The 23,917-nt window shown below is 44.1% G+C and overlaps 1 protein-coding gene across 1 annotated transcript in view; it reads left to right on the forward strand.

The window, feature by feature from the left end:
- Positions 1-12,278, forward strand: part of GORAB (golgin, RAB6 interacting) — a gene marked incomplete at its 5' end in the record, with an annotated part of 73,152 nt that extends 60,874 nt beyond the window's left edge. Inside the window, one exon of the mRNA XM_082266315.1 lies at positions 11,780-12,278. Within this exon, the coding sequence (XP_082122441.1) occupies positions 11,780-12,254 (475 nt within the window). The 3' untranslated portion in view covers positions 12,255-12,278. The remainder of the gene's footprint in view (positions 1-11,779) is intronic.
- Between the last annotated feature and the right edge of the window lie 11,639 nt (positions 12,279-23,917).

Genomic DNA, 23,917 nt, shown 5'->3' on the forward strand with positions numbered 1-23,917 from the left:
ACCTGTGTAGGTGTGTGTGGACATATTAATTTCCCATACCCCTGAATGTTTTGTTCTTGGAGATGTATGTCCAAGAGTCTTTTAAAAGTAGCCATACTCCCCGCAGTTACTACCATTTGTGAAAGCGAGTTCCACAATCTTATTGCCCTTACTGTAAAAAAGCCCTTTGCGTAGCCTGAGGTTAAATCGCTTCTCCTCTAATCGCATTGAATGGCCTTGTGTTCTCTTGCACTCCTTGCGACTGAATAGTTTTTTTTTTTTTTTTTTTCTATGCTGAGATCACTGCTGAGGTATTTGTAAATACTGTAGATATAATTTCCCCTCTCAGTGGTCCTCTTCTCTAGGGAGAATAAATCGGGTGCTTGTAAACGCTCCTCATAATTTAGGTCCTCCAATTCCCTAATTAGCTTAGTTGCCCTTTAGACTCTTTCCAGTTTCAGCACATCCTTTGAGGATTAGCGACCAGAACTGGACAGAATACCCCAGGTGCGGCCAGACCAGCGTTTTATAAATTGGTAGGATCATAGATTTATCTCTGGAATATATCCCCTTCCTTTATGCATGTCAATATTCTTTTGGCTTTGACAGCTGCAGCTTGACATTGCACAATATTCTGATGGCTTTGACAGCTGCAGCTTGACATTGCATGCTATTGCTTAGTCTATCTTCTACTAAGACTCCCAGATCTTTCTCCATTCTTGATTCCCCCAGAGGTCTCTTCCCCCCCCCCCCCCCCCCATGCATATTTTGCGTTTTAATGTTTTCAGTCCCCAAGTGCAATACCTTACACTTCTCCACATTAATCCTCATTAGCCATGTAGTTGCCCACTCTGTTATTTTGTTCAGGTCATTCTGTAAGATTTCTGCATCATGATGTGAAGTTATTGCCCTGCTTAATTTTGTGTCCTCTGCAAAAACTGAGATTGAGCTAGTGATCCCGTCAATGCTATTTATGAATAAATTGAACAAAATTGGTCCCAGAACTGAGCCTTGGGCACCCCACTTATCACTCCAGACCAGTCTGAATACGCGTTATTTATTACCACCCTTTGGACACGCCCTTTTAACCAGTTTTCTATCCTAGAGCAAACCTTGTAGTTGAAGCCTGCAGACCTTATTTTGTAAATTAATCGTTTGTGAGGGACTGTATCGAATGCCTTAGCAAAATCCAGATACACCACACTCCCAGCTCACCTCCTCATAGAATGTTAACATTGGTTTGACAAGAACACCCTTTTGAAAACCTGTGCTGATGATAGTGTTGACTTTTTTTTTTTTTTTTTTTTTTAAATTTGACAATTTTTATTGGGTTTTAAATTTACAGATACAGACCAATTAAACCATAAAAAAAATAATACATACATCAGGATAAACAACAAGAAAAGAGAAACCCCCCCCCCCCCCCAGGGATTAATCTAAACAAACGTGCACGTGTTCAAATAATCCCCCCATAAAAGGGGGTAATAAATAAATTGAGAAGACCCTTCCTTGGGATTTAGTGCAAAATGTGTCTTTCCCCCTAATGGGAATATTGTGTATTTAGAGGCATAGCCAGACCTTGTAAGACCCCCTAGGATCTTGCATAAAGAGAAAAAAAAAAGCCCCCCCTTGAAAAATTGACAACATAAAAGGGTAAGGGTCGGGAGGGGAGGAGGGCACATGCCCATGCAACGCAAAATCTACACCTCAATAGAATTGGAGTACACCTCTGACCCAGTGAAAGATACCCACGGCAGCCACCGAGCTCTAGTCACCTCCTCTGAATTTTTTAACACCGATGTCAGTTCCTCCATCTTATGAATCTCTTTAACTTTTTCGAACCACATTTTCAGAGAGGGAGTCTGAGTTTGTCTCCATAGAATAAGTATGCATGCCTTCGCAGCATTTAAGAGTCTTAAGTGTCAGAGATTTTATATATTTTTTTGATGATCCCTTTGTAAGATGCAGAAGACATAGAGCAGGATCATCCTGTATCTCTACCTCTGTCAACTGTTTAATTATTACAGCGATTTTCATCCAAAATACCCTTATCAGGGGACATGACCAGAAGATATGGACCATAGTCCCTACTTCCACAACGCCAACAACTGTCCGTGTATTTCTCATCCATTTTATGTAGCACCTCAAGGACTCTTTACCACCTAGTAAGTATTTTGTAGCCCATCTCCTGGATCTTACAATCCATAGATGTTTTATAAACTGTAGCCAAAATTTTGTTGACTTGCCCAGGGGTTAAGGATATCTCAAGCTCATGTTCCCACCTCTGTATAAACGAGAGGTGTTGATCTTCTTGCTCTTCTGGCAACCATGTATAAAATAAAGATATCAAATGTTTGGGTGGGGCCTTCGAGATACATATCTCTTCGAAGGGGGTTAATTTCCTAGGGACATACCCCCCTTTCTGATAGGTCCTCAGGAAGTGTCTTAATTGAAAAATACTGAAATAATCCAGATCAACATCTGGCCATTCCGCAATCTCTTCCTGTGTAGGTATTTGCCCCTTCTTCCATATATCATATATACGAACTTTACTGACATGTGCCAAACTTCGTACCTTTTGCGCTTACACATCCCGGAGGGAATTCAGGGTTCCCTAAGATCGGTATCAGTGGGGATGGGCTGAGGGATATCTTAGAAAAATGTTGAATACGTCTGGTTTCCCGTATTGTCGTCCCTATAATAGGATGTGCATACACCTCGTCCGCAGAAGAGTATATTGACCATGGTGCAGGAGGGGTCATTTGGCCCGCCTCGTTTACCTCAAGCCCAACCCATCGTTTAAGGGCCCCATTGCAATTCCAGTCCACTACCCGTGTCAAGTGAATAGCTCTATAATACCTACGAATATCCGGTAATCCTATCCCCCCCCCCCCGATCTTTGGGGAGGTGCAGGGTCTGTAACCAGATCCGCGGGGATCTTTGAGCCCAAATGAAAGAGCGGAACATCGTCTTAATCTGCTGAAAAAGAGTAGACGGAATTGCAATTGGTAGGGCCTGCATTATGTATAGAGTCCTAGGTAAAACATTCATTTTTAGTGCATTACACCTACCAAACCAATAAAAGGAATTGGGAAGGGCGTGTATGGGGGACTTTTTAGCAGGGTGCCATCATGAGACAATATATGCTAAGAACAATGTAATGTAAAAAATATAAAATTTTTCCTTTTATGCATTACTCGGGACGTGGTGCCTTTCTTCATTATATACTTCTTCAACCTGGGTCTGTCCCCCTTTTTGACCTACCAAACCAAGTTAAAAATAGCTGTTGCCAGCTTCTCAGGTCTCCCTTGATCTTCCTCAATAAAGGTAGAAAGTTTTTCCTATATAAATCTGAGGGGTCTGCTGTAATCTGGACCCCCAAATATTTTATCGAGCCCTCAGCCCAACAGAATGGGAATGATGTGCGAAATTGGAGTTCCTCCTGTATTGACATAGAAATGCTCAGTGCCAACGACTTAGTAAGATTCATTTTGTAGTTAGCTAAAGCTCTGTATTCTCTGAGTGCCTCCAGTATATTTGGGAGAGATACTATGGGATTAGTAACGAAAAATATGAGATCATCTGCAAAGGCAGCCACTTTGTGCTGCTCACCAGCAACCCACATCCCTGATATATTGGGAGATCTACGTATTGAACATAGAAAAGGTTCAAGTGTTAAAATGAAAATGAGAGGGGACAACGGGCAACCTTGCCTGGTCCCGTTCAATATTAAAAAAAAGTCCGATCTCCACTCATTCACCCGTACAGCTGCTGATGGATTAGCATATAATGACAGAATGAATGTTAACATCTGTGGACCCAATCCAATATATGACAGGGTGGCTTTGATGAAACTCCAGGCCACCCTGTCAAATGCTTTCTCCGCGTCAGTAGAGAGCATCACCATTTTGTTACAGGAAACATGAGCTGCATGGATAATATCTATGACCCGGGTGGTATTGTCCCTTGCTTCACGCGACGGATTAAAGCCCACCTGGTCATAGTGTATTATATGTGGAATATAAGGAATGAGGCGATTTGCAAGTATTTTTGCTAAAAGTTTCGTGTCGCAATTCAGGAGAGAAATTGGGCGATAACTGCCACAGAGAAGGGGATCTTTCCCCTCTTTCAATATAAGCGTTATATACGCCCTCAGTGAATCTAAAGGCAATGCCAAGCCGTCCCGAAGAGAATTCATATGCCCCAAAAGGGGGTATATCAGGTGAGACCTGAAGTGTTGATAATATAACATTGTGAGTCCATCTGGACCCGGAGCTTTATGTGTCTTAGCCTGGGATATTGCAACGGCCAGTTCTGTTTCTGTAATCTCTCCTTCCATTGCGAGTGCTTGTTCCGCAGCTAACACCGGCATACCAGAGTTTTGAAGGTATGATTCAATCTGTTCTAACTGTTTATTTTGGTTTACTTTTCCATTCCCTTCACTCTGCTGATTATATAAGGATTGATAGAATGTACGAAATTCACCTGCAATTGCCGATGATGTGGACACCTCTCCACCTCCCGCCCCCCTAATACAGGGGATGTGCGTTTGTTGCCTAGGTCCCCTCAGGGCCCTTGCCAACATCATCCCTGGTTTGTTTGCAAATTCAAAGGAGTATCTTTTAAGCCATATCAATCTCCTATTTATCTTTAAGAATAAGATACTATTTAATTCCTCTCTTGCCCGGGTAAGAGGGGCCAGATGTTCGATGGCCAGGGATCTTTTGTGGAGTCTACTTAATTCTTCAATTTGAGAAAGCAACTCGTTCACCTTTTTCTCCTGGATTTTTTTTTGTTGAGAAGCCAGCCGCATAATAACCCCTCGAACCACAACTTTATGGGCCTCCCAAATGATTGGAGGAGATAGTCATCTTTATTTTCTAGAAAATAGTTTTTCAAGGCTTCCTCCATTTTCCCCCCCGTCTCTGGATTTTGCAGGAGTGATTCATTCAAACGCCATGTAGTAGGTCTAGGTGGCATAGAATCCCATCCCATGCAGACATGAGTTGGGGCATGATCTGATATAGAAAAATTGTCGATGCTGGAGGAGAATACCAACGGAAGATCTGACTGAGAGACCAGGATGCGGTCTATTCTAGAGTAGGCGTTGTGGATCGGAGAGTAATAGGTATAGTCCCTTACATTCGGGTGCATTAACCGCCAAGGGTCGACAAGATTTAAGATAGAAAGTACACGCTGCAGACGCCGCAGTCGCGAGTATGAAATACAGGAAGATTTCTTTGAAGTATCTATAAGGGGTTCTGGCACAAAATTAAAATCCCCCCCCCCCCAAGACCAAATGACCTTCCCTAAAACCCAAAATGACCGGTATCAACTGTTGTAGAAAAGCTAGGTGGTCTGAGTTGGGTAGATACACATTCACCAGTGTGAGATCTGTCCGTCCAATACTCCCCTTTACTAACAAATATCTTCCCATGGGGTCTGCTAAACTCTCCTTATATGATCACACTTTCTCTTTGGAAATAAGTATACTGACACCCTTGGACTTAGCAATAGGAGAAGGGACATGATATACCCAGGGAAAATCTTTATTGTATAATTTGGGTATAGACTCCTTCCTGAAATATGTTTCCTGCAGGAATGCTATTTGTGTATGGCTACGTTTCAAATCCTGCAGTAGGCGTGCACGCTTCTGTGAGGTAAATAGCCCTCTAACATTGAGGGTTGTGACTTTACATCCGATTTCCCCTCGTTTATGGGTATTCGGTGTTGCATGCGGTGTCCTCCCCCCTCCCTCCCCCGCCCGCAACCAGGTATTCAGACATAGGGGAAAAAAAAAAAAACCCAACCAAAAAAAAAAGGGAGGAAAGATAGACAAGCTCCGTGAGGTTCCCACAGATCAGATAATAAAAAATAACAAAAAATGAGAAAATTAATTGCCTAGAGCTCCGAGCGCCGCGGGCCCTCCTCTGATCTGAGGGGGAGGCGGGGGCGAGAGGACGGACGCAGCCCCCCCGTCACCCCCCCCCCCCCCATAAAGGGAAAAACAAATTAGAGAGATCTAGAGGGTTGAGGGGGCGCAGAGGGCAGCCAAGGAGACCCAACCCCTCCACCCCCCTCCCGAGCCCCCCGCCCCCCAGAGTTCCGATCCACCCCCACAACTTCAGCAAAGAATGTTTTAACCCTCCGTCACCCTCCATAAAAGAGGGAGAGATCCTTAATACCGGAATTCACCCTTTATAATACCATTATCATGTCAATAGGCCTTTAAAGCAAAGACCCATAGCAAAAAAAAAAAATATATATATATATATATATATATATATATATATATATATATATATATATATATATAAAGAAGGAAAAGAGAGAAAAAAAAAAAAACCGCATGCTATCATCTTATAATAGAAAAATAGTCATCATTTGGAGCAATAAAGAACCCTCAGAAAAACTTATAAATCTTCTTAGACGCATATCTTCACTGATCTAAAGAAAGAAGGAAAAACCCTCTCTCCCCTCTTTTCCTCCTCATAGCATCATGCGCTAACAGGATCCTCTTCTGTCCCTATTTTCTGAGTGTCTACGTATTGTGGCCTGTGTGCTAGAGTCAAGCCTGTTCCATGTGAGGGCACCAGGGCCCTCCCCTCCAAACACCCCCAGCCAGTCCAAAATGGGTATAGGGGGGATCCCAAGGAATGTAAACAGTTTTGGGAGCTGATCATGCCACTTAAGAGTAAACGACTTCTTGTCTCTTGTTACCACCAGCTGAAAAGGATGTCCCCAGTGATATGTTGCCTTCATCCTATGAATTTCCTCCAAGAGAGGCTTTAACATGGCTCTCATTCGTAGAGTGTTATACGAGAGATCAGGTAGTAAGCGTATTTGCGAGCCCTCATAGTCCCATGAACCCTGTTTCCAGGCACACCTCATGATCTCCTCCTTGAAGGCAAAAAAATGTAACCTTATTAACACATCCCGTGGGTTTTCAGAGCCTTTTTTGTATGTGGTTCCAATCCTATGAATCCTATCAATTTCAAGAGGTTCAGTCAGTGAACGCTTTAATAGCCCATTAATGATTTTCATCGCACACTCCCTGAGATCAGGGCCCAATACAGACTCAGGTATCCCTTTAAGTCTAACATTGTTCCTGCGATTTCGATTTTCACTATCATCTTGCTTCAGATGCCGTGAAATAATCTGTTTCTGTAATAACAATTGTGATGTTTTTTTTAAGTCATTGATTATAGAGTCTGTTAGGGATTGTACCTCCTCCACCTGGCCGACCCTGGCGTCTACCTGATCCACTTTTTGCTTGACTGAGTCTATTTCCCCTTTCAGGTTACTCACAATTGTGGACGCCATGTCTGCAATATCTTGCTCGGTTGGAATGCGGGAGATGAACTCCTTCCATTCTGTGACCGGTAGAAGCTGGTGTACTAATGGAGCCTGTGTAGTCCCAAACTCCTCCGTAGCCTGCTCCCAGGCAAGGGAACCCTGCGTGGGGGGAGATGATTCTCCCAACCGATCAGAATTAGCCTTAGAGGCTTTTTTCAGCTGCTGCGGTGATGCCATGGTGGCGGAGCTCGTGGCCGAAGGACGCGTCGGCGCCATTTTAGAGGAGGCTGTAGAGCCCTGAGAGGCTGCCGGGCATCTCAGGAAATATGCGGTGATCTCAGAGCATTTGGAGCTGTAGCATGGCTGTGTAGACGCCTGGGTTACCGGCATGTAAGCTGCAGGTGTGGGGGCTGGGACGCTGGCTGCAGAGGATTAGGCTCCACTCAGCTCAACCAGCTCCTGCTGTCTGCGGCCTCACGGAATCATTGCCTAGCCACACCCCGTCTTGGTGTTCCGATAGTGTTGACTTTAGCAAATTCTTGGATATAGTCCCTTATCATCCCTTCCAGTAATTTACATACTATTGACGTCAGGCTGACCGGCCTATAATTGCCCGGGATATGCTTCTGCCCTGTTTTTTTAAATATTGGTATCATGTTAGCTTTCCTCCAGTCACCTGGTATGTACGGTTCCTGTCAAAATACAATGTGGGCTATGTGGGACTTTAAATGACACACTGGCAGGTGTGCCCAGCGTCTCCATCCCTGTATCAGAAAAAACAAATTGAAAAGGATTAAAAGAGGTGCATGAAAGCCAGCCAGCCCCCAGTCTGATGTACTCACCCTCCAGTCTGCCACCAACCAAGTAGACCTGTCTCAATATACATAAAGAACAGGGGTTTAGTTGACCCGCATTTGCAAACGCATATGTAAGCTGCAGAGCCACGACACGGCACCCTGTTTTATCTGCAGTCCCTAACACTTTTAAATTTAAGTGTCTCCACTCTGGGAGCACATGGCTGCTAATGGGTGGATAGTAAGCAGGTGGGAGGGAGCAGCCCAAACTTCCCCCAACCCACTTCCATCCACGACTGGTATGGTATCTCAATGCTCTAATTGCAATGTTCTTAAGATGGTACAAACTGAAAACGATCAGCTGCGTTTTTGGTGGATGCAGTCTAATTTGACCCCAGTTTTTTCATATACAGGGCTTGCTTGTCTCATGTAAAGTCCCAAATATTTTATGAAATTAGGGATGGAGGCACTGAGCTATACAGGCAAATTGCCTCATATAAAGTCCCAATCTGTGTGTTTACACTGCATCCGCCAAGGGATTGGAGGTGTATGCTTCTCAGCTGGTCGTTTTCAGTTTGTACCATCTTAAGAACATTGCTATTAGAGCATTGAGTTACCATACCAGTTGTGGATGGAAGTGGGTTGGGGGAAGTTTGGGCTGCTCCCTCCCACCTGCTTCCTATCCACCCATTAGCAGCCATGTGCTCCCAGAGTGGAGACACTTAAATTTAAAAGTGTTAGGGACTGCAGATAAAACAGGGTGCCGTGTTGTGGCTCTGCAGCTTACATATGCGTTTGCAAATGCGTGTCAACTAAACCCCTGTTCTTTATGCATATTGAGACAGGTCTACTTGGTTGGTGGCAGACTGGAGGGTGAGTACATCAGACTGGGGGCTGGCTGGCTTCCATGCACCTCTTTTAATCCTTTTCTATTTGTTTTTTCCTGTCAAAATACTATCTGCAAAGATCAGGAACAGTGGTCTAGATATAAACTTACTGAGTTCTTTGAATATTCTCAGATGCACGCCATCCGGTCCTGGTGATTTATTTGTGTTAATGTTATCAAGCCTTTTCATGATTTCACCCTCTGTTAGCCATAACGGCATGTCCTATGAAATACTGCTAACCATACAGTCATGGTCAGTATATCCCTCCTTTTCCTGTGTAAAGACTGCGGAGAAGAAAGCATTTAGCACAGTTGCCTTCTCTGTGTCCTCTGTAACCATCTTCCCATCATTGTTTAATTATGTGTTCAACATGCTCTGACCTTGTTTTTTTGCTATTGATATATTTAAAGAATTTCTAAGGGTTCCTTTTACTTCCCTCTGCTATATGTCTTTCATAGTCGATTTTAGCCTTCTTGATTTTCGTATTTACTTTTCTTATTGGATTCCTTGTATTGGTGGAAAGCCGATAAAGTCCCCTCCGATTTTTATCTCTTAAAGGCCATTTTTTTTTTTTTTTTACCTAATTTTTTTTACATTGCGGTTTAGCCACCCTGATTTGGCTTTGGCTCTTCTAAATGTATTTCCCATAGGAATGCACTGTGAGATGCTCCTAAAGCATTGCCATTTTTCCTCCATGGTCAGTGTTCCTATGGTTTGGTCCCAGTTTATTTTCTCTATCATTGAGCACAGTTTGGGAAAGCTTGCCCTTCTGAAGTTTTGGGTTCTTATATTCCCCTCTTGCCTTGCTGTCTTGTGATTTACGTTAAATGTGATCATCCTGTGATCGCTGGAACCCAAGTTGTCCCAGACTCTTACATCTGAGATTAGATCTGGGTCATTAGTTGTAACGGATCCACGGGCACCCCAACTGGGTACCGCCGTTGACGGATGCTCCTAGGGCTCCAAGCACTCCATCAGATAACCGCCTCAGACCTCACGAACCGCTGCAGCTTGGTTGGGGTCTCACCGTCTCCTACCCACCCTGGTCCTACGACAAGGCTCCAGGTTCCAGTGGGTGAACCTCTCTTTTTCCAGAAAGTGCATCAGGAACAGAAACAAGCTCTTACCCAAGCTCTTACAAGAGCTTAGTGATTTATCCAAGGGTGTATGAAGATCATAGCAATCCCTTGTAGCAGCTTCCCCCAATGAGAGACAGGACTCTAGATTGAGGGTGAAGTATATCTCAAAAGCGTTAATGGTACAGTTGCTCTTTTGTACAGTTTTCTAGGCGGCCTATAACATACCCCCTCTATTACTTTCCCCTTTACTTCTTCCCTGTGGAGTTCCACCCATACGGATTATAACTCCGTACTCATCACTTCCATAATGTCACTCCTCCTTAACACACTTACATTATTTTTGACATAGAGACTTACCCCTCCCCCTCTTTTTATCCTTCCTTTTCGATACACAGAGTACCCTTGGATATTGGCCAGCCAGTTGTGTGAGGGGTCGAACCAAGTTTGTTATTGCCACAAGGTCTATGTCCTCATGTATTAACAGTTCCAACTCAACCATTTTATTAGCTAGGCTCCTGGCATTTGCATATACCCCTTTGTTTTGTAGAAGTGGATAGAGAATTGTACTTAAAGCGGAGTTCCGGGCACAAAATTCAATTTCTAATAATTACTGCATTGTATTCCTTACTCTCCGCTGAGTCAGAATTGGATATTCCCATAGTTTTTTTTTTTTTCACTTACCTGTTTACAGAGGTTTGTATACTCACCTTTCAAAGGACTTCCTCCCTCCTGTGCCTCGGCTCTCCTCGTCACTTCCTGCCGCAATGCGTCCTGGGAGCTCTTCCTCGGCCCTCCCATGATGCACTTTGCAGTCACATGGGCGGCCGACCACTGTTCTCATTTCTTGACTCACAGGCCTACGCCCACTGGAATCAGGAAGAAGGGAAGACATTTCCCCACAACGGACTCGGCAATCCACAACAAAGATGGCGCCGCACATCAGAAATTATATAAAGTAAGATTTTATTCTTGCAAACTCATTATTTCACCATTCTAACCAGGATTAGCGGATGTATCGATTTGTAAGGGTGATTGTTAGGGGGAGATTGAAAAAAAAAAAACGATTCTGTGCCCGGAACTCCGCTTTAAGTTTATTCCTGTTTGGTCTGAGGTTTGTCCGCACAGACCCCCCCCAGTGGTAGTTGCTACGATTCTACTGTCTCTGCTGACCCCAATAATACCTTCTGTCCTTTGCTCCCTACTAACTGACTCTACTTCTGAGCCCTCCCCCCCAGCATCTAGTGTAAACCTAGGCTAAGGGAGAAGTCCAGTGGATCAGAGGAGTGTACTTCGTTCTGCAATCTTGTGTCCCATTTTCAGAAGACAGCGGGCTAAAGCCTGCTGTCAGTTGACTTCACAAGGACGCTTCAGTCTGGGGAAAGATCACGATAATATGGTCAGGAATCCGCCTGCAACCCTGGATTGGCACCTGGCTAAGCCTTTTAGTGAGCCACTGACCTTCATCCAGCTCTCTGCTCACGTAGCTCTGAGAACCCAGCGATGAGCTGTGTATGATTCACATTCATGCATGTTGCTTTTGAGCGTTTCTGCAGTGCTCGGTTTGATATTATTTATACACTAACAAATTGCTGATAACATGTATAGCTGACAGCTATTTCCTGTTGCCTATTGTAGTACCATTCTGTTTTGAAATAAAACAATCCCATTGTTTTCTTGAAAATATATATTTGGGGAAATGATCAAATGTGCGATCCTAAATGAAATGTATTCCATTTGTCTACAGGAAACGCTATGATCGTGCAGAGTCTGAATTTGTTGCAGCCAAACTTGACTTGCACAAGAAAACCCAGATAAAGGAGCAACTAACAGAACACCTATGTACCATCATACAACAAAATGAGCAACGTAAAGCTAAGCGTCTTGAAGAGCTTATGCAACAGCTAGAAATGGAGGCTGATGATGAGGGACTGGAACTGGAGATTGAGGTAGACCACATGCTGCAGCATCAAGAGGCTGAAGCAAGAAAGGAGTCTTTGGGATCTGCAGCTGAAAAATACCAGAATACCTTAAATGTACAAGAAACATGTACGGTAGAAAAAGACCAGAAGCCTGCTGAAAGACAGGAAACAAGTATAGATGATAAAGACAAAATTAGTATACACAAGACACAAATAAAAGAATCTGATCAGCACTCTACAGAAAAAACAGCAGCCACCAGTGAAGACTTGACACATTTGCCTCAGGAACTTGAAAGCTGATGTGCCCAGAGCAGTTTCAGTAAATGGGGGAGGCTTCTACACTGTATTATAGTTTCATAAATACTTTAAATCATATCGCTCTATATATTGCTTAATACAATCCTATTTCCAGGAGGGTTTGTGTAAGGGAAACACTAAATGTATTCACTGTAAATTTCTCTACTGTATAATTTGTTGTATCCAGCACTAGTTGCATATAACATTTTAGTTTGTCACAAATTAGACTGTAATTTGCCCTATTCTTAAAATTTTTTTACCGCTTTCATAAGTTACTCCATTAGAAGCCATAGAGCAACCATAAATGGGACATGTATTTGGCTACTACCATCATGTATCTATGATCATCTGCATCATTTGTATTATTATGCAAAACCTTTTGGAAATGTTATTCTTCGGTGCTAGAAATTCCCAAAGTGCACTAAAAATATGTGGATTCAACTTTTTCTGTAAAATCAATCAAAGCTTCATCCTCCTAAGAGATTTCTACTGGGTGATTTGACCAAAGTTCCTAAATGGTTTTTAGTAGTGGTTTGCTAGCATTGGTTTAAAAGTCAGTTAAATAATATGTGATGTACAGTTTTGGTTTGTACGAAACTGTGTTTTTGAAGCTTCAATGCAGCAAAATGCCATTTGCACATTATGTTGATGATTTGTCTTTTGGTGAATGTAATAAATACATTTGTTTTTTTTTTTTACATTTTTCTTTTCTGTGTATTGGAAAGTTGCCTCATGAAAAGCTGGCAGCTTAAATAAAATTAAAACCGCAGAATAGATTTTTTTTTTTTTTTTTTTTCCCCCCTGTACAGACCTTTTGCATGTAATGAGTTATCTTCTGCTGTGCTTCTAAATAATTTTTATCAAGTGTTCTTCTGAGGGCTGCTCTGGACTTACAATGCTGTGAAAACGTATTCATACGCCTTGGAATTTTCCACATTTTATCATGTTACAACCAAAAAATGGAAGGAACGTGATAAAATGGTTTTCAAAATTTTACAAATAACTGGAAAGTGTGGCGTGCATTTGCATTCAGCCCCCCTGAGTGACACCATTGACAAATATCACTCTCAAGGCCCGTACACACGTGCAGATTGACGGCCGAAAAGATTCGGCCAATGACCGATCGGCCGATTTTCGGCTTGTTAGTATGATGCTTCCACATATTGGAATAGGTGGGACTTTATATGAGACCCAAGCTGGTGTTGCCCGGCGTCTCCATCCCTATAACAAAATACAAAATGAGGTTGAAGGATTGTAAGAGGTGCATGAAAGTCAGCCAGCCCCCAGTCTGATGTACTCACCCTCCAGTCTGTCACCAACCAAATATAACCTGTCTCTTGGTACAAAGAACAGGGGTTTAGTTGACACACATTTGCAAACGCATGTGAAAGCTGCAGAGCCGTATACAGGGATGGAGACCAATAGCATGTCCTGCTTGTCTCATATAAAGTCCCAAAAGGAAATTAGGGATTTCAAAGGCAGTGAGCTTTACAGGCCATGCCCCATACATAAAATCCCTTCCTATCTATTTGCTGCATCCACCAAGGGGATGGAGGTGTAATGCTTTTCAGCTGGTCTTTTCCAGTTTGCACCATGGTTATAAACCTAATTATTTGAGTCTTTGAGACAACAACCAGTCGTGCATGAGGATGGGTTGGGGGAGGTTGGGCTGTCTCCCTCTCACCTGTCCCCCATCCACCCATTAGCGGCCATGTGCCTCCAGTGTGAGGACACTAAATTAAGAGTGTAGGACTGCAGATATAACGGTGCAGTGAAGTGGCTCTGCAGCTTTCACATGCGTTTGCAAATGTGTGTCAACTAAACCCCTGTTCTTTGTACCAAGAGACAGGTTATATTTGGTTGGTGACAGACTGGAGGGTGAGTACATCAGACTGGGGGCTGGCTGACTTATATGCACCTCTTACAATCCTTCAACCTCATTTTGTAGTATGATGCTTCCGACAGCCGACAGCGCACTTTCGGCCGAACAAAATCTGTCGTGCAAGCATTAAAATTTTTGTATGCTGACACAAGAACGGCCGATTGTTCGCCAGTCAGTACAGAATTCGGCCGACAGACAGCAGATTTGCAAGACTGGGCATGCTCAGAAAAGAAAAAAACACAGGGAAAGTTAACCATCACATGACATCACTTCTGCAGTCGGCGGACAAAATTCGTGTGCAGTCTTTTGCACTTTTCAGCGGACAGGACAGCCCGGGGACAAAAGACGGCCGATCGGTCGGCCGACGATCGGTACGTGTGTACGGGGCTTTACTCTGCCATCTGAAGCCATCCAAACCATTTTCTAAGCGTCCCCCCCCCCCCCCCCCCCCAAGTATCTGTCCCTCACTCCCAATGACGGTAAACACCACCTCAGGCATCTGCGTGGCAAATTAAGTTTATTGTTGGAAAATGTAAGGTAATGCACTTGGATGCCAGAAATACGAATGCAATTTACTCACTGGGGGGGGGTGCCTTTGGGGGAAATCGAAGATGGAAAAGGACCTGGGGCCCTAGTAGACGACAAGCTCAACAATAGCATGCAATGCCAAGCTGCTGCAAGCAAAGCCAACAGAATGCTGGCATGCATAAAAAAAGGCTATTTACTCCAGAGATAAAACGATAATTCTCCCACTCTACATGACTCTAGTCCGGCCCTATCTTGAGTATGCTGTCCAGTTCTGGGCACCAGTCCTCACGAAGGATGTGCTGGAACTGGAGAGCGTCCAGAGAAGGGCAAAAGGGAATGGAGGACTTCGGCTATGAGGAAAGACTACAAGCATTGAACTTATTCTCTTTGGCAAAGAGAGGGGATATGATATCAATGTACAAATACCATACTGGCGACCCTAGCATAGGGAAATATTATTCAGTGTAATGGAATATAAAAGGACTCGCGACCATTCGTTAAAATTAGAAGAGAAGTGGTTGTTTTCTTCCACAAGCAGTGGTATCAGCAGAAAGCATCAATCGTTTCAAAAAACTATTAGATGTGCACCTTAATGACCACAACATACAGGAGTATAAGATGTACTATTGACACAAACCATTAGGGTTGGACTGGTGTGTTTTTTTTTGTTTTTGTTTTTTGGGTTTTTTTTTTTTTTCAACCTCACTATGTAATTATGAAGATGCTTTGATCCAAAACATTCCATTGTAGCTCTGGCTGTATGCTTAGGGTGACCCTCCGCCCCAGTCTCAAGTCTTTTGCAGATTCCAACAGGTTTTCTTCTGGCTGTATGCTAAGGGTGACCCTCCGCCCCAGTCTCAAGTCTTTTGCAGATTCCAACAGGTTTTCTTCTAAGATTGCCCTGTATTTGGCTCCATCCATCTTCCTATCAACTCTGACAAGCTTCTCTGTCCCTGCTGAAGTAAAGTATCCCCACAACATGATACTGCCATCACCCTGTTTTACGGTGGGGATGGTGTGTTTGATGTGCAGTGTTAGTTTTCCACCACATATAGCATTTTGCTGTTAGGCCAAAAAGTTCAATTTTGGTCTCTTCTACATGTTTGCTGTATCCCCCACATTGCTTCTCGCAAACTGCAAATGGGACTTCTTATGGCTTTCTTCTTGCCACTCTTCCATAAAGGCCAGGTTTGTGGAGTGCATGACCTAATGGTTGTCCTGCGACAGATTCTCCCACCTGAGCTGTGGATCTCTGCAGCTCCTCCAGAGTTACCATGGGCCTCTTGGCTGCTTCTCTGCTTAATGCTCTCCTTGCCCAGCCTGTCAGTTTAGGTGGATGGCCATGTCTTGGTATTTTTGCAGTTGTGCCATACACTTTCCATTTTTGGATGATGGATTTAACAGTGCTCCGTGAGATGTTCAAAGCTTGGGATATGTTTTTTTTTTATAACCTAGCTCTGCTTTAAACATTTCCACAACTTTATCCCTGACCTGTCTTAGTGAACAAATAGCAACATGAAGGCCAAGGAATACACCAGAGTATTTACCAAACCTCTGAGGGCTTCAAAGAACAGCTGTATTTATACTGGAATTAAATTGCACACAGTTGGATTCTATTTACTAAGTAGGCGACTTCACAAGGAACTGAAACACAGAAGGATTGTGCCGCTCCAGGTGAAGACTATCCCACCCTCAATTATTAGGTGCTGGTCTGCAATCTGAGCAATATCCAAACACCAAGAAGGTAGTGACCGCACTCCAACATTGAACCATAATCAATAAGCTTTGTTCCATAAGAGATCTCTTTACAGCATCACGGACAAACCGGTATAAAAGGAATAGTTGATGCGTTTCATTAACTAAATTCGCTTACTCATAATTTCTGAAAACAATTGGTTCCAATAGATTTTAGTTAGGGGTATCAGAGTAAAGGGGGCTGAATAAAAATGCACACCACACTTTTCAGATATAATTTTGAAAACCATTTATCATTTTCCTTCCACTTCACAATGATGTGCCACTTAGTGTTGATCTATCACCTAAAATCCCAATAAAATACATTTTACGTATTTGGTTGTAACATGACAAAATGTGCAAAATTGTAAGGGGTATAAATACTTTTTCAGGCACTTTATCTCTGTTAGGATTCCAACAGCAGTGGCTCTTCAAATTAAGATCTCTGTTCCAGATCTCCACTGACTGGAAAAAGGGGAGACACAGACATTTTTTAAACCTGTGCCCACTATCCTTCTCCCCATCACTGTCCCCATAGGTAGAAGCATAATCTTGGGGTACAATATATGGGTTTATGGGTTCTAAACCGAGGACAACAGCATTCTATTTCTATAATTGTGTGCGAGTGTGTGTCTCTTCCCCCCCCCCACCTGATTACTTAACCACTTGCCGACTGTGCTATAGCCGAATGATGGCTACAGTGTGGCCCGTTAGCTCAGGGGGGGGGGGGGGTCACGCAGGGGCACGCAGCTGGGATTTTCTGTGATGGACCCAGCGCATCACGGATCGGGGTAAAGGGCCAATCACAGCAGCCCTATTACCATGTGATCACTTTGTCCAATGACAGAGCGATCACTTTGTCAACAAACTGGCATCATGTCTGGTTCAGCTCTCTCCTCTCCTCACACCGATCAATACAATGTGTGTAGACAGGAGGGAGACCCTGCAGGAGCGTGAGTGGGCTGGATTTTGAGTGCTCATCTGTGCCACATCAGTGCTTATCCCTTCTCGGCCTTTTGGCTAAGATCATGTAGTATCTGTTCTTATCAGTGAGGTGGGGGTGCTGTGTTATCATCTGACCTGACCAAGGTTATGTGTTGGCTATGCAAACCTGCTGGAGTGATGGGGGCTCAGAAGGTTAGTACCGGCTGAAACAGAAACCGGGGCACCCACAGGCAGTTGGGGCACGGGAGTAATTCCCCTGGGAAAGCTGGAAGAGCCCTATATCCTCCTGGTTTGAACGCTCTACCTTTTCTGATCAGGGGCTGAGATGGCATAAGGTCCACGGTGTCTGCGTCTCCTGGGAGTGGTCGTCCTAGGGGTGCTCTTAGTAACACTTGGGTGTGGAACCCCATGGTGTGAAAAGGCACATGGTCACAGCCACCAAAAGCTTTTCTTTCTGCACTGCATCTTTTAAGGCCTGGCCTTTTTTCTACTTTTTTTTTTTTTGTCTACCAAGCCTCAGGGCCTAAACTATCACACATTTGGTACGGCCACCTTTTTTATTTTCTATCTAGTTTCTCCCACAGTTTGTCACGCTTTCACTTTTGTGTGTTTTTCTCAGGATGAAGGGTGTGAGTCCTCGGGCTTGCCCTGACGTCTAGGTGGAGGATGTGTGGCCCTCAGGTTCCTTCCTCCTCTGCCCATAGGGGGTCGCTCCTCAGGAGAGCCCCTTGACCAAGTATTTGAGGTCAGCTTTGGCTGGCCTAGAAGAATGGGGTCTGCCAGGCCTTCTGGCTAGGCAGACCATGGAAACCCTTTATCCCTGTCAGGAGCCTTGCGCCCCAGGGGATCATGGTAGAGATCCTACCCCTTCGGGGCGGTGGACTAAAAGCGCACTTTTAAGTGCACTTTTTAGAATGTAGTCACATGCATGTTTTTTTGTACGCTTACGTGTTTTTTCCATCTAGATTTTTGCACCACTGCGGACTAAAAAAAAATCGGTGCCTATCTGTGCCATCACAGTGCTCATCCTTGCCACATCAGTCCTACAGTGCAATGCAGTTTCAATTTTGTTTGCACATTTTCCAAATACTTGTGGAAAAAAATTATATGTTTAAAATACTCATCAGGCCTCCTAGATTATGTGTTGGGGTGTTTGTTTTCCAAAATGGGGTAGTTTTGTGAGTGTTTCCATTATCCTAGTGCTCATTTGTGCCTCATCGATGCCATCACAGCGCTCATCTGTGCCACGTCAGTGCTATCAGAAGTGCTCATCCATGCCACATCAGTGCCATCATAGTGCTCATCAGTGCCCTACACTGTCCAGTGCAATGCATTTTCCTTCCACATTTTTCAAAAAACTTGTGGGAAAAAGAAATGACATGCCCAAAAGACTCATTCTGCCTCTTAGATTATGAATTGGGGTGTTTGCTTTCCAAAATAGGGTCATTTTGTGGGTGTTTCCATTGTCCTGGTACTCCAGGGCCTTCAAAAATGTAATAGGTAGTCAAGAAATGAGATGTGTAATTTATGTCTCTAGAACACCTGACGGTGCTCCCTGCATTTTGGGCTTCTGTATGTGGCTAGGCTGTGAAAAAGTCTCACACATGGTATTGCCATACTCAGGAGGAGTAGCAGAATGTTTTTTGGGGTGTAGTTGCAAGTATGCATATGCCATGGTCGAGAAATAACCTGTTATTATGACAATTTATGTGTAAAAATATTTAATTTTGCAAAGAATTGCTGGAAAAATTCCAACTTCAAAAAACTTACTATGCCTCTTACCTTGGAATGTCTACTTTCCAAAAAGAGGTCATTTGGGGGGTATTTGTTCTGTCCTGGCTTGTTAGTGTCTCAAGAAATGAGATGGGCCGTGAGTACATCAGGTGTGATACATTTTCAATGATCGACACCATAGCTTGTAGACTCCATAACCTTCACAAAGACACTGATTTGGGTTATTTTTACCAAAGCTATGTAGCAATATAACTTTTGGCCAACATTTACGAAGAATAATTACTAATTTGCAAAATATTATAACAGAAACAAAGAAAAATGCATTTTTTTTTTTTTTTACAAAAGATCACAAGAAATAAAAAACCCAGTGGTGATTAAATACCACCAAAAGAAAGCTCTATTTGTGTGGAAAAAAGGACACAAATTGAATATGGGTAGTGTTGCATGAGTATAAGTGCCCAGTGGGCAAGTGGTTAAAGCCTATGCTTAATTAAAAAAACGTTTTACTAAAAGCACAAAAGGACACATCGCATTGATTTAAAGAAGTTTCCTTTGTTGGCTGCTGGCTGAAGATTTAGTTGAAATCTTCCATCCTCTGATTTAGCACCCTTCCACCTACCTCCCAGTACCACTAAGGTTACCAGAGCCAAGGGATCTGTCATTTGCACTTATCAAGAAGCTGTAACAAAGTTTTTATGAATGAGAAACAATCTATGAATGGAGAATGATCCACCTCCTCCATTTCATAGATCAATTTTCATTCAGAGAAGCTTTAGTACAGCTTCTATGTTTTCTTTCAAATACATTTCCTGATAGCAGACGTTTTTATCCTAAAGTTATTTTACCAAGGTGCTTTTGGATGTGTACTTCCTATCGTGTCCTTTATCTTGCCCTGGATAGAAGCATGATTTCTGGATTTTAAAGTTTTACCCCAAGAAGCAGAAATGGAAAACTGACGTTCAATGATACATTTCTCTCATGAATCATTTCATTAGCATCAAACTGAGTTTCAGGAGTGTCCCAAACTGGTAATTTTGTTAACTTACAATTTGCAATTGGTTTTATGTTGAAGAACCTGTAGCCTAGGTTCACACTGAATGCGGGTTTGAAATCAGCTGAACTCACACAATTTCACACCGGCATTTCAGTCTGACTTCTGGAGCGATTTGAAAGACATCTGTGCGGGTTCATGCACAGATATCTATTGAAATCACCCCCAAAGTAGTGCAGGAACTACTTTTGGGAATCGGTGCGGTGCAGTTGCCAGCAATAGGCTTAGATTTGACATGCGATATTACATGTTAAATCGCATGTCAAATCAGGCCGGTTTGAACTGGGGCTTAAAGACAAAAGTAGCAGTCAGAACCTTTTCCTTTTATAAAAGTTTAGTGTTTCTTGATTTGAAAGCCTGCAAAAGCCCTGCCATGTTTCCTGGACTGTGCATGGACCTGGGACTGGCATTGTGAGTGCCACCAAATACAGGGAGGGCGATCAGTGAAGTTCATTCTCTGATCTCCCCTTCCTGCTAGTGATCCACATCACTTCACATCACATCCTTAACCAGTATGGCTGGAGAACTAATGGATTATCTGCCGCCCATTAGTTTCCTTGGAGGGCTGGTGAAACATGATGTCTCATTAACCACTTGCCGTTCGCCTGCCGCAGTTGTACGGCGGCAGTCTGGCTCACCCAGGCAAAGCTTGCTCCCGGGGCTGTAGGGCGCGCTACCGCGCGTCCCCGGCACCGCTGATGGTCTATTGGGTTCAGAACCGATCAGTCATCAGGTCCAGGCCAATGATTTTTGGCCTGGACCTGTTGCTTGGTCCTGACCAATCAGGAACTGACTTGTGCCTATGTAATGTGAACACACAAGAAATTACCCGCTCTTTCCTCCCAAAATCCTTTTTGGATTCATCGAAAGAACAGAGAGCATCAGAACTGTGAGTATTGCACACAGAACACTTGCACACACCTAGCTAGGCACACTTCACCCCCGATCACCCCCCCCCCAGTTAACCCCTACACCCCCTGTCACAACACACACTGTATACAGTATATAGCTGTTTCCTATATTCCTGTATTAGTGTGACTTGTGACCTGGTTTAGTGCTTGCGGCCGTTCCTTTTAGGGTTAGGATACCCGCCACCCCCAATAAAGATTTAACCCCCTGATCCCCCCACCCAGTTAACCCCTTCCCCCTCTGTCACATTGCACATTATATACAGGTAATGCAGTGTTTTTCTGTATATCTGTGATAGTGTGATTGTGACTTCAGTTAGCGCTAGCAAGTTAGTTTCTGTCCCAAATAGATTTAGGGTCCCCACCACCCCCCCATAAAGATTTAACCCCCTGATCACCCCCAGTTAACCCCTTCTTTGCCCTGTCATAGTGTCTCTTTTATAGTGTACAGTTTTTTTTCTGATCACTATTATTAGTGTCACAGGCGACATTAGTTAGTGTTAGCGTCAGTCTAGGACAGCGCAGATCCCCGGCGCATAGTTAGAAATATTAGTTAACCCCTTGATTACCACATACACACACATACACTGCCATTACTAGAATAGTGTTTGAACAGATCAATATTTGATCAGAACTATACTAGCGTCCCCAATAGTTTAGGGTTCTCAAAACGCTGTGTTTGCACGATCAGCACTGATTCCTGCCAGCACCTGCATTTAGCCCCTCTGCCTAGCCCACCCCACCCCACCCAGGCAAGTGCAGCAATCAATAGATTACTGTCACTTCCACAAAACACACAACCGCTGTGTTAGCAGAGTCAGGCCTGATCCCTGCTAGCATTAGCAGTTTTTTTTAATAGCGGTTGAAATAGTCCTTGACAACCAGGTGCTTTTTTACCTGTGAGTCACACTACTGTACCTGTACATTTAGTTGCTAAAATGTCCAAACGGTGGTACAGTAGTAAATAGGCCTACAGTATACTGACCATGTCAGATAAGAGCGATGGGGAAGCCTCACTGGCAGAATTAGGGTCAGTATACAAACCGTTAGAGAGCAGTGGCTCCCTGACAGATAGCTCTGACAACGGATGGATCCCTGTTGTTAAGACCAGGCATACCCGACCCCATTCTGGAGTTGCTGAGGTGCAGGAATTGCAGGGTGCTCGTATGGAGCAGAGAGCCAGTACTAGTGCCGCTCACCCTTCTGGTGAACTGGCAAGCACCAGCGGCCTAGTACATCCTGGACCTAGAACAACCAGCACTACAGTATCACTTGCTGATGTGGCGAGTCCCGTAAGTGCAGTTGAAGCTGGTGCGGTGGCTAGCACAAGTAGTGGCCCGCAGCCACCGCATATTCGAAGACAGGCCCGTAGAGCCCATAGTGTGCTCCCTGATGCGCTGGCATATCCTAATTGGCAGCCCACTGATACTACAGTGCCCGTACTTCTCCCATTCACTGCCCAACCTGAAATCCATGTGGAAACAGCCAATTTTACTCCCCTGAATTTTTATGAGCTGTTTTCACGGTAGATCTTTTCAGATCTATTGTGGACCAAAGCAATTTATACGCTGGTCAATTCATCCCTGCCAACCCAAATTCGCCCCTTGCCAGACAATTCGGCTGGAAACCTATAACGGTTTCCGAGTTTAAAACTTTTCTGGGGCTTTCCCTCAACATGGGCATAACCAAAAGGAGTGAGTTGCGGTTATATTGGTCCACTAACCCAATTCACCATATGCGCGTGTACTCTGCTTCCATGTCCAGCGCGAGATACGAGCAAATTCTGCGGTTTATGCACTTCAACGACAATGAAATCTGTTGTCCTCGGGGAGACCCTGAATATGACCAGCTCCACAAAATTCGGCCCCTCGTAAACCACTTCAATCAGCAGTTTGCAGCCTTGTTTACCCCCCAACAAGTTGTCTACGTTGATGAGTGCCTGATTAAGTTTACTGGCCACCTTGCTATGAAACAGTGTCTCCCCAGCAAGCGTGCCAGATACGGGGTCAAGCTGTATAAGCTGTGTGACACGGCCACAGGCTATACAGTTAGTTTCCGGGTTTACGAGGGAAAAGATAGCACTGTGGAGCCCCCCAACTGCCCAGACTACATAGGGAGCAGCGGCAAGATAGTTTGGGACTTGGTGTCACCCTTATTCGGAAAAGGGGTACCATTTGTACATGGACAATTTTTATACAAGCGTGCCACTATTTAGTCACCTGCTTGAATTTCAAATTGGCGCATGTGGCACCCTGCGACCTAATTGCCAGGGGCTTCCCCCAACGGCTTGTAGATTCCCTCCTTAGTCGGGGGGAGAGAGCCTGCTTGAAAATGGACAAATTGCTTGCAGTTAAGTGGAGGGATACACAGAATGTTTTCGTTCTGTCCTCCCTTCACGCAGACACGACAGTCCAAATTACCATGGCAACAGGCATTTTGGAGAAACCCCTCTGTGTCCACGAATATAAACTTATTATGGGAGGGGCGGACCTCAACGACCAGCTTTTGGTGCTGTACTTAGTTGCCCGTAAAGCCAGACGCTAGTACAAAAAAGTGTCTGTTTATTTATTCCAATTGGCTATGCTGAACGCCTTTGTGCTATACAGAGCATCAGGACGAACTGGATCCTTCCTAGAATTCCAGGAAGAGATCATCGGAGGCTACCTGTATCCAGGAGGCGCTCCTGCCCAACTTCCCCTACCAGATGCATTGAGCCGGCTGCATGAGAGGCACTTTCCACAAGTCCTCACGCGTACCCCTACCAGAAGATACCCCCAAAGAAGATGTCGTGTCTGTAGCAGGCGCGGATTTAGGCGTGACACCTGTTTTTATTGTCCTGAATGTCCTGACCAACCTGGTCTCTGCATCGGGGACTGCTTCCGTC

The sequence above is a fragment of the Pelophylax lessonae genome (assembly GCF_965119305.1).
Source record: "Pelophylax lessonae genome assembly, chromosome: 8".
NCBI lineage: Eukaryota > Metazoa > Chordata > Amphibia > Anura > Ranidae > Pelophylax > Pelophylax lessonae.